The sequence below is a fragment of the Callorhinchus milii genome, unplaced genomic scaffold, assembly GCF_018977255.1.
Source record: "Callorhinchus milii isolate IMCB2004 unplaced genomic scaffold, IMCB_Cmil_1.0 Scaffold68, whole genome shotgun sequence".
Lineage (NCBI taxonomy): Eukaryota > Metazoa > Chordata > Chondrichthyes > Chimaeriformes > Callorhinchidae > Callorhinchus > Callorhinchus milii.
In genome coordinates this window covers 275,503-289,031 of record NW_024704809.1, presented here as the reverse complement: position 1 = coordinate 289,031, position 13,529 = coordinate 275,503, and the positions used below count along the sequence as shown (strand labels likewise).

The following is a 13,529-nucleotide window of genomic DNA, read 5'->3' as shown; positions in this document are numbered from 1 at the left end:
GTTCCTCTGGAAGCTGTTGACGTCAGTGGCTCAACTATAAACTATGAGGGGTTAGAAAACTTAGGTAAGTGTCTACTATCTCTCTCTCTCTCTCCGCGTCTGTCACACTCTCTCCCTCCCCTTACCTATGACTGTCCTCCTTGGTGGTGGGGTTGGGGGGGTAAGTGGGGAATCCTCCCCCTCAGCTCCTGTTAATCCTGTCAACCCCCTTCCCCCCCCCCCCCACACACACACACAAGCCTTGGCTCTCGCCAACCTGCGCCTAATACTGTCCGGAATTAGGTAAGCAGGGGGCGTCCCTCCAGGGAGAGAGAGAGAGAGAGAGAGAGAGAGCATTCCATCCCGACTATCTCTCTCTCTGGGGATTCCAGGTGTGGGGGGGATGTGTGGATGCCATTGTATTCCGGGAGTTGGGGGGGGGGTTTCTGCGTGTCGGGGGTGGGGGGGCTTAACATGACACGGCAGTAGCACGCGTGTCTTTTGTTTCAGTGCGTTTGAAGCGATTGGAGTGTCTGAGGCTGAACGATTGCACCCACATCGACGACTGGTGCCTGAGCCGACTTTACGTGTTCCAGGATTCCCTGCGGGAGCTCTCCCTCTCCGGTTGCCCCCAGATCACAGAGCGAGGGCTCGCAGCCCTTCACCCCCTCAAGTACGTGACCCCATTTAGCTTTGTAGCCCCACCCCCCCCCGTAGATAAGTAGCTCAAGGTAGATAAATCGCCCGGTCCGGACGGGATTATTATGGGAGACACGGGTACAAATAGCGGAGGCTTTAGCCACAATTTTTCAATCTTCGTTGGACACAGGAGTGGTGCCCGAGGACTGGAGAGTGGCCAATGTGACTCTCCTGTACAAAAAGGGACAGAAGGACAAACCTGGGACTCCAGGCCAGTCAGCCTACATCAGTAGTGGGGAAACTCCTGGAGACTATAATCCGGGACAGAATAAATCTTCACTTAGAAGAATATGGGTTAATTAGGGACAGCCACAGGATTTGTTAAAGGCAAATCTTGTCTAACAAATCTAATAGAATTTTTCGATGAGGTAACGGAGAGGGTGGATAAAGGTAGTGCAGTTGATGTAGTTTATATGGACTTTCAAAAGGCATTTGACAAAGTGCCACATGAAAGACTTGTAAGAAAGATAGAAGCCCATGGTATAAAAGGGACAGTGGCAGCGGATCCAGAACTCACTGGGAGACAGAAAGCAGAGAGTTGTGGTGAACGGCTGCTTTTCTGACTGGAGGGAAGTGTACAGTGGTGTCCCCCAGGGATCGGTATTAGGACCACTGCTCTTCTTAATATACATAAATGATCTGGACTTGGGTATAGCAAGTACCATTTCCAAGTTTGCGGACGACACAAAGTTAGGGAGGGGGTAAACAGTGAGAAGGATAGGAGCCGACTGCAGGAAGACATAGACAGAATGGTAAAATGGGCGACACATGGCAGATGAGTTTCAATGTGGAGAAATGCAGTAATGCATTTTGGTAGAAAGAATGAGGGGCAATATAGGCGGTAATACAATCTTAAGGGGGTAAAAGAACAGAGAGACCTGGGGGGCAGGTAAATGAATCCTTGAAGGTGGCAGGACAGGGAGATAAGCTGTAAAAAGGGCATATGGGATACTGGGCTTTATAAATAGGGGCATAGAGTACAAGAGTCAGGAGGTTATGATTAACCCATATAAACACTGGTTAGGCCTCAGTTAGAATACTGCCCCAGTTCTGGGCACCGCACTATAGGAAGGATGTTAAGGCATTGGAAAGGGGCAGAGGAGATTTACGAGGATGGTACCAATCTTTAAACTGGAGAAAGTCCCAACTGAAATGGCCCCTCCAGTTTGCCCTGATCCAGGAGTCCTGCCCCTGAAACCTGGGCACACATCAGACATCATCATCATCATCATTAATAATCATATTTAATAATATTTAATATTTAAAAATAATATTTAATGTTTAATATTTAATAATAACCAGCAACTTGCATTTACACGTATAATAATAATAATAATAATAATAATAATAATAATAATAATAATAATAATAATCTGTGCAGTGACGGTGTGTTTTGGCGGCGCACGGCAGTGCCCGCAACAATCGCCGTGGGCCGCGTTTCGCCCGGAAAATACGCAACCAATTCCCGTCAGGGTGTGCCCTGCGCGGGGCTTTGGGACGTCTCGAAGCCGCGACAAGATTGTCATCACGATATCCCTTTCGTACCTCACACCTCCTTTCTGATTGAGGACGTAATAACTTGCTGCTACGTTCTCTCCGTACAGACTCTTTGTGTAGCCGTAATATCTGAAAAGACCCAGAGGCACAAGGATTGTAGCTTATATATCATAATAATAATTAATAATAATTAATAAGAGGGGGAGGGAGGGAGGGTTACAGCAAGTTTTTACAAGTACATAAGGAGGAAGAGACTGTCAAACCTGAATAATAATAATAATCCTTGCATTTGATATAGCGCTTTTCACGTCGGGAGGACGTCCCAAAGCGCTTCACAGAACACACTGTAAAGCGAATTGACTGTATATTTGTGGGCGAACGCGGCGGCCAATGGCGCACAGCAATGCCCCACAAACAATGTCCTGCTTTGACGGGGCAGAGGCCGTGAGACTGGTTGGAGAATCGAAAACTCGGGGGTCATAGCCTCGGGATTAAGGGTCAGCCTTTTCGAACTTATCCTTATTCACTTTGGTTTGCGCTCAGTGTTTTTCCACCGAAGTTGCTTCCACTTCTGTTTTCGTGCCATTCCACTTCTCCTTCCGAACAGGAGTCTCTCTCTCTCTCTTTCTCTCTCTCTCTCGCTCTCTCTCGCTGTGGCGCGAGGGTTGGAGCGGAGGGCGCGAGGGACGAGCCGGAGGCCGGAGCCCGGTCGAGCGCGGGCAGCGGGTAGCGGGTTGGACGGGAGTGGGGGTATGGAGGGGGGGGGGGGGAGGGAGGAGGTGGGAGCGTTCGCCTCGCAAACCGGAGGACCCGGGTTCGGTTCGATTCCCGGTCGGGTCAGGTTTCGCTCCGACGAGCCGCACAGTCGCTGCGCGTTCCCGTGAAGCTCCTCGAGGCGCCTCCAGGGCGCGGTGAGGCTGCGGGTCAGAGGCCAGGGGGGGGGGGCCGGCGGAGGGGGGGGGCCGAGGGCGCGAGGGCGACCGAGCCGCGGGCAGCCGGCGCGACTCACGCGTTCTTTCGGCGCAGGTTCCACCGCGCCAGGTCGGCCCCCCAGCCCAGAAGGCTCTCGACGTCGGAGAAGCGAGCGGCCAGGCTCCGCAGCGCCCGCCGCGGCCAGTGGGGGGCGCTCACCCCCGAGGAGGACCCTCGGCAGCCCGGGGGCAGCAGCCACCGGCAGCTCCGGAGCTGAGAACAAATAGTATTAATCATAATCATAATAATAATAATAATAATCCTCGGAGATTAATAATAATCTCCTCCCCCCTTCCCCCCCACCACCCCCCCCGCACACGCACACGCGCGCACACGCACGCGCGCACACGCACACGCCTGTCGGAAGGAACCCGCTTGTCGGCCGATTGGGGGGATCACTTTCCGGGGGTAATGAACCCCTTCAAAGTAAATAATAATAATAATAATAATAATTATTATTATTATTGATGATTAACTGATCAATAATAATGATAATTGATGATAACTGATGGGTCGCCCTCACCCGCGGCTGTTTGTGGGGGACGTCGCCGGACGCGATCGGCGGCCGCGTCTCGCCCACAAAACGCACAGTCACTACACTTTACGGCGTGTCCCGTGAAGCGCATTTGGGACACCCCCACCCCCCAGGGGGGGGACACAGACACCCCCACCCCCGGGGGGGGGGACACCCCCACCCCCACCCCCAGGGGGAGACACAGACACCCCCCACCCCCACCCCAGGGGGGGACACAGACACCCCCACCCCCGGGGGGGGACACAGACACCCCCCATCCCCAGAGGGGGACACAGACACCCCCACCCCCCACCCCCAGAGGGGGACACAGACACCCCCCACCCCCACCCCCAGGGGGGGAGACACAGACACCCCCAGTGGGGGGGGGACACAGACACCCCCCATCCCCAGAGGGGGACACAGACACCCCCCACCCCCACCCCCAGGGGGGGACACAGACACCCCCACCCCCACCCCCAGAGGGGGACACAGACACCCCCACCCCCAGGGGGGGAGACACAGACACCCCCACCCCCAGGGGGGGGGACACAGACACCCCCCACCCCCAGAGGGGACACAGACACCCCCCACCCCCCCCCAGGGGGGACACAGACACCCCCCACCCCCAGGGGGACACAGACACCCCCACCACCAGGGGGGAGACACAGACACCCCCCACCCCCAGGGGGGGACACAGACACCCCCCACCCCCAGGGGGAGACACAGACACCCCCACCCCCGGGGGGGGGACACAGACACCCCCCACCCCAGAGGGGACACAGACACCCCACCCCCACCCCAGGACACAGACACCCCCACCCCCAGGGGGGGACACAGACACCCCCACCCCCAGGGGGGGGACACAGACACCCCCACCCCCACCCCCAGGGGGGGACACAGACACCCCACCCCACCCCCAGGGGGGGACACAGACACCCCCCACCCCCACCCCCAGGGGGGGGGGACACAGACACCCCCCACCCCCACCCCCAGGGGGGGGGAGGACACAGACACCCCCCACCCCCACCCCCCGGGGGGGGACACAGACACCCCCACCCCCACCCCCACCCCCAGGGGGGGGGGACACAGACACCCCCACCCCACCCCAGGGGGGGGACACAGACACCCCCACCCCCACCCCAGGGGGGGGGGACACAGACACCCCCCACCCCAGAGGGGGACACAGACACCCCCACCCCACCCCCAGGGGGGGTCACAGACATCCCCCACCCCCAGAGGGGGGGTCACAGACACCCCCCACCCCCAGAGGGGACACAGACACCCCCACCCCAGGGGGGACACAGACACCCCCACCCCCGGGGGGGACACAGACAGACACCCCCCACCCCCACCCCCCGGGGGGGGGGACACTGACTGAGATGAGCGTCACTCACCGCTTTGGGGGCCGCCATTTTGTCCGCACACGTGACCTCGGCGGCCGGACATGCGCAGTGCGGCCCAAACACTGCACCGCAACGCCAACGACAAACACTGAACAATAACTAATGATCAATAATAATAACTAATAATAATAAATGGATATTAAATAATACTAATAACTAATGATAAATAATAATGTTAAATAATAATAAATAATAATAAATGGATATTAAATAATACTAATACATAATAATATTAAATAATAACTAATGATAAATAATAATGTTAAATAATAATAAATAATAATAAATAATAATAAATGGATATTAAATAATACTAATACATAATAATATTAAATAATAATAACTAATGATAAATAATAATGTTAAATAATAATAAATAATAATAAATAATAATAAATGGATATTAAATAATACTAATACATAATAATATTAAATAATAATAATAACTAATAATAAATAGATATTAAATAATACTAATAGGGTCGGGGGGAACGTGGCTGGAGGGCGCGGGGCGGGTTGGTGGGGGGGGGGGTGAGGCGGTGGCAGAGGGAGGGTGGGGACGAGGCCACGGAGGGCTTTGGAGGTGAGGACCGGGGGGGCGAGAGTGGGGGAGATGGGGGGTCACGGAGTCGGGGGCGGGAGAGGACGCGGGCGGCAGAGTTCTGGCTCATCCGCAGTCGGCGGAGGGACGAGTTGGGGAGTTTGCATCGTCGAGCCCAGAGCTTCAGCGTAGTGACCGCGCGTTTCGTGTCTGGGCGAAACACGGCAGACATTTGCGCACGGCCCCCGCGCCCCATCCCCCCCACCCTCCCCCACCCCACCCCACTCCTCCCCCACCCCCACGCAGACAAGTGGCGGTGGTTTCGAGTGACCGCATTATTTTAAACACAAAAAAGGGGATTATTAACCACCGGAAAAACCAGTTCGGCGAACAGCCCGGTTCCTGCTTCCTGCTGGGAAAACAGAGGCGTGTGCGTGTGTGCGTGTGTGTGTGTGTGTGTGTCCCTCTACATGCTACACCTTGGGGACATCACCCCTCCCACGGGCTCGGGCCCCGACACCTGACTGTTCAGCGCTTCGGGACGTTCTCCCGACGCGAAAGGCGCTCTATAGATGTCGATTCGTTGTTGTGTGTGTGTGTGTGTGTGTGTGTCCGTGTGTTTCTGTGTGTGTGTGCGTGCGTGCGTGCGTGTCTGTGCGCGCGCGCGCGTGTGTTTCTGTGTGTGCGTGTCTGCGCGCGTGTGTGTGTGTCTGTGTGTGTGCGTGTCTGTGCGTGTCTGCGTGTTTGCGTGCGCGCGCGCGCGTGCCTGTGCGTGCGCGTGTGTGTGTTCCGGTGTGTGCGTGTCTGTGTGTGCGTGCGTGTCTGTGTGTGTCTGCATGTTTGAGTGTGTCTGCATGTTTGAGTGTGTGTGTGTGTGTGTGTTTCTGCGTGTGTGCGTCTGTGCCCTTGTGTGTGTGTGTGTGCGTGTGTGTGCGTGTCCGTGTGTGTGTGTGTGCGTGCGTGTGTGTGTCTGTGTGGAGTTAATCAATCCCAAGTCGATCATCTCTCTCTCTCTCTCTCTCTCTCTCTCCCTCCGGCACTAAGTAGAATCGCAGCTGTTAGTGTTCGGGTCGGGCGGTTCCCGGGGGCGATAAATCCTCCCGGCAGATAATTACACGTCACGCGATCCACTCTCTCGCTCTCCGTGACAAGCGTGACGGCCGCCGTGTGCCGCCCGCGGGACACCCGTTGGGTCAACTCCACCCGGCGTGGCAGCTCTCCGAGACCTCGGCGCGCGGCTCCGTACGCGCCGCGCCCGACGCGAAGCCCTGTTTCTTTTCGTGAGTGGCGAAGGGGAGAGAGAGAGAGAGAGAGCGAGAGAGAGGGAGAGGGAGAGAGAGAGAGAGAGGGAGAGAGAGAGAGAGAGCGAGAGGGAGAGAGCGAGAGGGAGAGGGAGAGAGAGAGAGCGGAGGTAACGACCCCCTCGTTGCTGCAGGGCTTCGTTTGCGTAGGTCCCCGAGCGACCGACTTTGACTCGCAAACGATGACGCGATGAGATTAACCCTCGGGGGGTGGTGGGGGGGGGGTGGGGATGGGGAGGGGGGAGGTGGGGGGGGTGGGGATGGGGAGGGGGGGAGGTGGGAGGGGGTTAAGGATAAGCCTCTTTTCCACAGTCCTGGGTGTGGTTCGAAAAACCAACCGGAAGTGTAGTGCGTGTCTTTCTGTCCGCCCCGTTATGTCAACATGTCGAAGGGTGTTGTCTGTCTGTTTAGGAAACCAGAGGTTGTGTTGTTTGGAGATTTTGAACTCCGACTCTAACCCCCCCCGTCCCCCCCCCCCCCACCCCCTCGCTCCCGGCTCAGGGGGTAGTGGGTTCGAGCCCCCGCCCGACACAGCACAATGCTGGGGGAGAGAGAGAGAGAGAGAGAGAGCTTTGCCCGCAAAACACACACGGTCACTACACACTCGACGGCGCGACCCCCCCCACCACCCACCCCCTCACTCCCGGCTCAGGGGGTTGTGGGTTCGAGCCCCCGCCCGACACAGCACAATGCTGGGAGAGAGAGAGAGAGAGAGCTTTGCCCACAAAACACACACGGTCACTACACACTCGACGGCGCGACCCCCCACCCCCCCCCACCCCACCACCCACCCCGAAGCGCTTCGAGACGCGAAAAGGGGTGGGGGTGGGGTGGGTGGGTGGGGGGGGGTCGATCGTGTTCACGCAATCAAGCCGGGTGTTCCCCACCCGTTCGGGGGTCAACCCCCGAGAGGATCCCAAAGAGGAATCCAGGAGGAACCGGTTCGATCGGGAGGGAGTCGCGCGGACCCGTCGGATGGTCGCGCCGGTGGGGGGGACGCGGCCGCGGGTCGGGGGGGTTTGGGGGGGAGAGGGGAGAGGTGGGAGAGCGGGCGAGGCTCGGACGAAGAGGAAGCGAGGGGTGGGGGGGTGGGGGGGGGAGAGGGGGGGGAAGGGAGGTGGTTGTGTTTGCATTCAAGAGGAAACTGGCGTCTCACGTGAGCGTGAGAGTGAGAGGAAGTGGCCGGGAGATGTGTGGACAGGATAAACACAGGCGCAAACCGGTCGGACTTGTTTGTCGGATGCCGGAGCAAGGCAGGGTCCATGTTTATTCAAGGGGCGGGTGGGGTGGGGGGTGGGGGGGGGGGTGGTGGGGGGTGGGGAGCTCGAGGGGCAAATGAGGAACGAGGCAACACAGAGAGAGAGAGAGAGAGAGGCTCAGCACTTCGGGAAATAATACTATTCATTTGGGGCTAAATTGAATCCCCAAATCGCTGGTGGGGCGATGGGGGAGGTGGTGGTGGTGGTGGTGGGGGGGTGGGGGGGGGGGGTGGGGGCAGCAGGAGGACTTGTGGACCGAGATTGTGTTCGAACAATCCTCGCCTCGCACGTCACGGCCCCCTGGAGCGCGGGGGTTAGACCCCTCCTCGCCTCGCACCCCACAGCCCCTGGAGCTCGGGGGTTAGACCCCTCCTCGCCTCGCACCCCACAGCCCCTGTAGCTCAGGGGTTAGACCCCCCCCTCGCACCCCACAGCCCCTGTAGCTCAGGGGTTAGACCCCCCCCCCTCGCACCCCACAGCCCCTGTAGCTCAGGGGTTAGACCCGTCCCCTCACAAGCCAGAGGACCCGAGTTCGATTCCCGGGCGGGTCAGGTCAGGGGGCAAAACCCCCCTTTCACCACCCCCACCCCCACCCCCACCCCACCACAAAAAAAATATAAGACAAATGCCAACGTAACAGCAAACCCGATGGGAGAGGGTCGTTGTGGGGTAGAATTGGGTGGATTTTATTTTATTTATTAGGGGTTAGTTCCACGTTACATTTTTCGATCGGGTTTCAGCGAAAGCAAAACACTTCGCGATCGCTCTCCGTGCGATCTCCCAAAGTTACGTCTCAGCCGGCGCTCGCCACAGACTCTCGAGTCGGAAGTTTGTGGGTTGAAGCCCTGACTTTGGGGCACTGGTAGTGCTTGGGGGGGGGGGTAGTCTGGCCAGGACTGGGGGGGATCGGGGAGAGGGGTTTTGGGGGTGGGGGAGGACGTGGGGGACCCAGGACTGGGGGGATCGGGGTTTGGGTTTGGTGAGGGTGAGAATGTGGGCGGCAGAGTTCTGGATGGCGGCGGAGGAGGGCGTTAGAGTAGTGGGGCGGTGCTGGTGAGGGACCGGATGTGGGGGAGGAAGGATAATTGGGGGTCGAACCTGACACCCGGGTTGTGTTCGGGTTCGGGGAGATATAGGGGGAGGTCGGGTAGGAGGAGGAGGTGAGAGCCGTGAGATTCAAGACGTTGACCAGAGCCAACGGATGGGTATTACCCCGACTGGTCCCCACTCTTCCCCCGTAACCCTGCGCACTGTTCCTCTTCAATTCCCTTCGGGAAAAACTAGTATCGAATCTGCTTCCCAGGAGCGTTGGGAGCTTTTCCACCCGAACAGCGAGTTCCGAGCAAATTATAACCGGGGGGTTCCTTGACAATCTCCTCGTCAGAATTCGCCCCGTTATCTTAACACCTGCGACCTCTTCGCTGGCCGTGGGTTTCCTAGCACTTCAGCTCCGGGTTACGGACGGCTTCCCAGAGCCAGGTGACCTCCAGGGGGGTTCGCTGGTGAACGAGGAGGAGGTCTCGGTGAACGCAAGGGTCTCTGCGGTGCCGCTGGTCGATATCGAACGTCCTGAACCCCTCGTGGTGGGTGGGCGACACCCCCAGCGCCAGGAAACACATGCCGGTGAACACGTCGTCGATGGGGAAAAAGGGGATGTAGTGGGAGACGGCGTAGAGGGGTTTGATCAGGGAGCCCGAGTACACGAAGCCCCCTCCACCCATGTACCCCGGGTAGGCTCCTTCGTATAGCGTGGAGGGGATGAAGTACTTGCTCTTGAGGTCGCGCAAGGGGCTGGCGTTGAGGATGCTTTGGCCCAGATAGATGGGGGAGGAGGTCTCGGTCTGGTTCAGGCTCCGGAGGTGGCTGACCAGGGCGGGCGTGTTGAGGAAGATGTCGTCGTCCCCTTTGAAGATGTACCTGGCGCCGGGGCAGTGGGTGTCGGCCCATCTCAGGAACAAGGTGTCCTTCAGGGTCAGGTTGAAGAGGGTGTCCCTGAAGTCCCACTGGAGCAGATCCCCGTACAGCCCGTCTTCGAACCCCAACAGCGCCTTGAGGTTCGGCCCGTAACCTTCCCCGCGGCTGGAGCCCAGGAGGAAGACCAATCGGACCTCCAGTCCTTCCACCTTGCCCTCCTTGCCCCACGTCTCCCGGATGGCCTGCCTCCTCTCGAAGCTGCCCACCACCGACTTGACCACCAAGAGCAGAAAGGGCTCGGGCTGGCACTTGCGAGGGTGGTCGATGAGCTGCGGGAAATGCCTACAGCCAATGTATCGCACAAAGTCCTTGAGGGGCTGAGGGTAGGTGTTGAAGTTGTCGATGCTCCCGTGCCCGTCGGTAAGCTGGCACCGGGGCGGGATGTAAACCCCCGATGTTTCCAGTAGTAGGTCCACCAGCTGGAACATCTGATGTTGGCGCTTGTTCCAGAAGGCACTCTTCACTGGGACAAAGTTCTTGAACTGATGGGAAATTTGGATCAGTTCCACTCTGGCGACCGGTTGGGTTGTCTCCGAGGTGTTGTTTAGGTTCCTCGGCCGGTACCCGCGCTGCGGGATTCTGAAGATGTTCACGAAGACGTTGATCAGACAGATTCCCAAGACTCCGAACACGACTCCATTCTGAACGTTCAAACGCATCATCTGGAGAGAGAGAGAGAGAGAGGGAGAGGGAGAGAGAGAGAGAGAGAGCGAGAGAGCGAGAGAGAGAGAGAGGGAGAGCGAGAGAGAGGAGAGAGAGAGAGAGGGAGAGAGAGAGAGAGGGAGAGAGGGGAGAGAGAGAGGAGAGAGAGGAGAGAGAGAGAGAGAGAGAGGGAGATCAAGGTGAGGACCAGGTAGCCAGAAGGCTAGTGGACCAGACGCTAGTACTGATCCTACCCTTTGGGTGGGTGGGGAGGTTGACGATGGCACCCAGGAAGTGATGCAACCCAACGAGGTTCGGACGTTTGTCAAGACGGGGGCTTTCGACGACCCCCCCCACCACAGAAAAAACCTTCGCCCCCTCGCTCCTCGTGTCTCTCGCTCGTTCCGTGGCGGTTTCCCGAGGCTCGCAAGCCCCCCCCGACCCCCTCCCCCCTCCCCCGCCACCACCACCCCCCCCTTAGCCGGGTACGTGAGGAGCCTTCGAGACGTACCCCCTCCAGAGTCGGGCGTAAGAAACACAAGAGCCCGGTGTCGTTTGAGGTTCCTTTGAGGACTCGCTCGGGAAAGTGGGGGGTGGGGGCTGGAGGCGGGGAGGGTGGGGGGGGGGAGAGGGGAAAGCGGGGTGCGACGTCGGTGGTGTCAAAGGGTCTCGAGGGGCGCTGTTGGGGGGGGTGCGCGCGCACGACGTGTGATGAAGGCGTCGGATCGAAGGCAGAGATTAATCAACATGGCTCATAGTTATTTAGATCCGTCCGACCCCCCTCCCACCCCCCACCCCCCCCCCACCCCCACCCCCCACCCCCACCCCCCACGATGACGAAAGTATTTTTATCTCGTGGTTTGCGCTGACGTCATCTCGGCTGCTCCCAGTTGAGTAAACCCTCCATCAAACCCCCTCCCTCCCCACACACACACCCCCTCTCTGTCTCTCCCCCGCTCCCCCCCACCCCCTCACCCACCCCCCCACCCCCCCACCCACCCCCCACCCGGTGAAACTTGCCGCGGGCAAATTACTTCCCGCACCGGTGGAGGAATCCTCAGTTGCGGTCAATGATTAAATCAAGACGGCCGTCGGTACAAAGTTATTTCTTATCTGCCGGTATCCTGGCCAACAGGCGTGTGTGCGAAAAACACAGTCACTACGCCGCACAGTATAATCTGCAAAGCCCTCTGGCCTCTGGTTGCCGACCCCACCCTCCCCAAGGATTCAATCTGACCCCAGCGGCAAATTTCTCGCCCGTTCCAGTTTTCCATCCTCTTTTGCTTATTAATTAAATTGAAAAAAAATGGGGGTTAGACCCCACTCCCCCCACTCCCCCCAACCCCCCCCCCCAACCGCCCCTCGCCTTACGGGTGAGAGAGAGAGAGAGAGAGAGGAACCGGGTTCGATTCCCGGGCGGGTCAGGTCGGGGTTAAAACCCTTACTCTCTATTCCTTACCTTATTTCCTTACTCCCCTCCCCACCCTGTTTCGCCCACAAAACACACAGTCACTACGCCCCACGGAGTCTGGTGACATGCTTTAATGACGGCTTTAAACGGCTCGCGGGCGGTGGCGTGAGAGGGAAAGCTCATCATCATCGTCGTCGCCATCATCATCATCATTATCATTATTATTATTAAGACATCATTTGGATCCATTATTATTATTATTATTATTATTATTATTATTAAGACATCATTTGGATCCACTCTCACTGGAAGCGAAGGAAGCTTTTGGGGGGTGAGACCAGACATCTCTGACCTCCCCCCCCCCACCCCACCACCCACCCCCCCACCCCCCACCCACCCCCCAAACGGTGGGAGCTTTGAGCTGAAGAAACGTCACGTCAAGAGAGCAAAGTCTTCTTACCTCCTTATGTATTGGTGGAGTTCGAGGACAAGAGATCTCTCTCTCTCTCTCTCTGTGTCTCTCTCTCTCTCTTTCGTTTCCTCCTTCTCTCTCTCTCTCTCTCTCTCTCTCTCTCTCTATCTCTTTCTTTTCCTCCTTCTGTCTCTCCCCCTCTCCCTCCGTCGCTCTCTCTGACTCTCAGCTTCTCTCAGTGTCAATTGTCCCTCCAGACTTCCGCGTCTCTCACCGATACACCACAGGTTCCAATCATTTGCACTTTACCTCCGCACTCACTCTCTCTCTCTCTCTCTCACTCTCACTTTCCTCTCTCTCTCTCTCTCTCTCTCGCACACTCTCTCTCTCTCTCTCTCTCTCTCTCCAGGTTACCTGAGGAGGTGCCTTATCCCCGACGGCTGCTGTGTGGTCCCCTCAGACCTGCGGACGTGTGTATTTTTTTGGGACCGGACAACCTCTCTGCCCCCAGACTTGCCTTAACCGTTTCCTTCCCTCGTTGCGGGTCTCTGATAACAACCGGTGTGTGTGTGTGTGTGTGTGAGACAGTCGGGGGTTTGTCTCCGCGGCTCTCGTCTCGCGAGCCAGAGGTTCGATTCCCGGGCGGGTCGGGGCGGGTCGGGTCGGGACGGGTCGGGACGGTCGGGTCAGTTCGGGACTGGTCGGGTCAGGTTGGACGGGTCGGGTCGGGACGGACGGGTCGGTTCGGGACGGGTCGGGTCAGGTTGGACGGGTCGGGTCGGGTCGGGACGGGTCGGATTGGGTCGGGCCGGTTCGGGTTGGGACGGGTCGAGACGGGTCGGTTCGGGTCGGGACGGGTCGGGTCGGGTTGGGATGGGTCGGGACGGGTCGGGTCGGGCCGGTTCGGGTCGGGACGGGTCGAGAC

General features: G+C 58.2%; 2 protein-coding genes across 4 annotated transcripts; both read right to left on the bottom strand.

Annotated features, from left to right (window-relative positions):
• Positions 1–1,800: 1,800 nt before the first annotated feature.
• dmac2 (distal membrane arm assembly component 2) lies at positions 1,801–5,096 on the bottom strand (the record flags this gene model as incomplete). Its single annotated transcript, XM_042345624.1, is given in 4 exon segments — positions 1,801–1,876; positions 2,224–2,304; positions 3,185–3,360; positions 5,056–5,096. Coding segments are annotated over 4 exon segments (351 nt in total), but the record flags the coding sequence as incomplete, so codon positions are not given.
• A 4,124-nt stretch (positions 5,097–9,220) lies between these two features.
• On the bottom strand, positions 9,221–13,255 carry b3gnt2l (UDP-GlcNAc:betaGal beta-1,3-N-acetylglucosaminyltransferase 2, like). 3 transcript variants are annotated; one of them, XM_042345619.1, is made up of 2 exons: positions 13,019–13,255; positions 9,221–10,801 (listed from the first exon to the last, which is right to left on the bottom strand). In XM_042345619.1, exon 2 carries the CDS (start codon positions 10,799–10,801, stop codon positions 9,602–9,604), a length of 1,200 nt encoding a protein of 399 aa, XP_042201553.1. In that variant the 5' UTR covers positions 13,019–13,255; the 3' UTR covers positions 9,221–9,601. The 3 variants fall into 3 exon arrangements, with proteins under 3 accessions (XP_042201553.1, XP_042201552.1, XP_042201554.1); XM_042345618.1 differs by lacking the exon at positions 13,019–13,255 and adding an exon at positions 12,653–12,734; XM_042345620.1 differs by lacking the exon at positions 13,019–13,255 and adding an exon at positions 12,241–12,260.
• Positions 13,256–13,529: the final 274 nt, after the last annotated feature.

What these genes read in the sequence shown, in the direction of transcription:
- b3gnt2l (XM_042345619.1), bottom strand. Translation starts at nt 10,801, where the DNA reads ATGATGCGTTTGAACGTTCAGAATGGAGTCGTGTTCGGAGTCTTGGGA.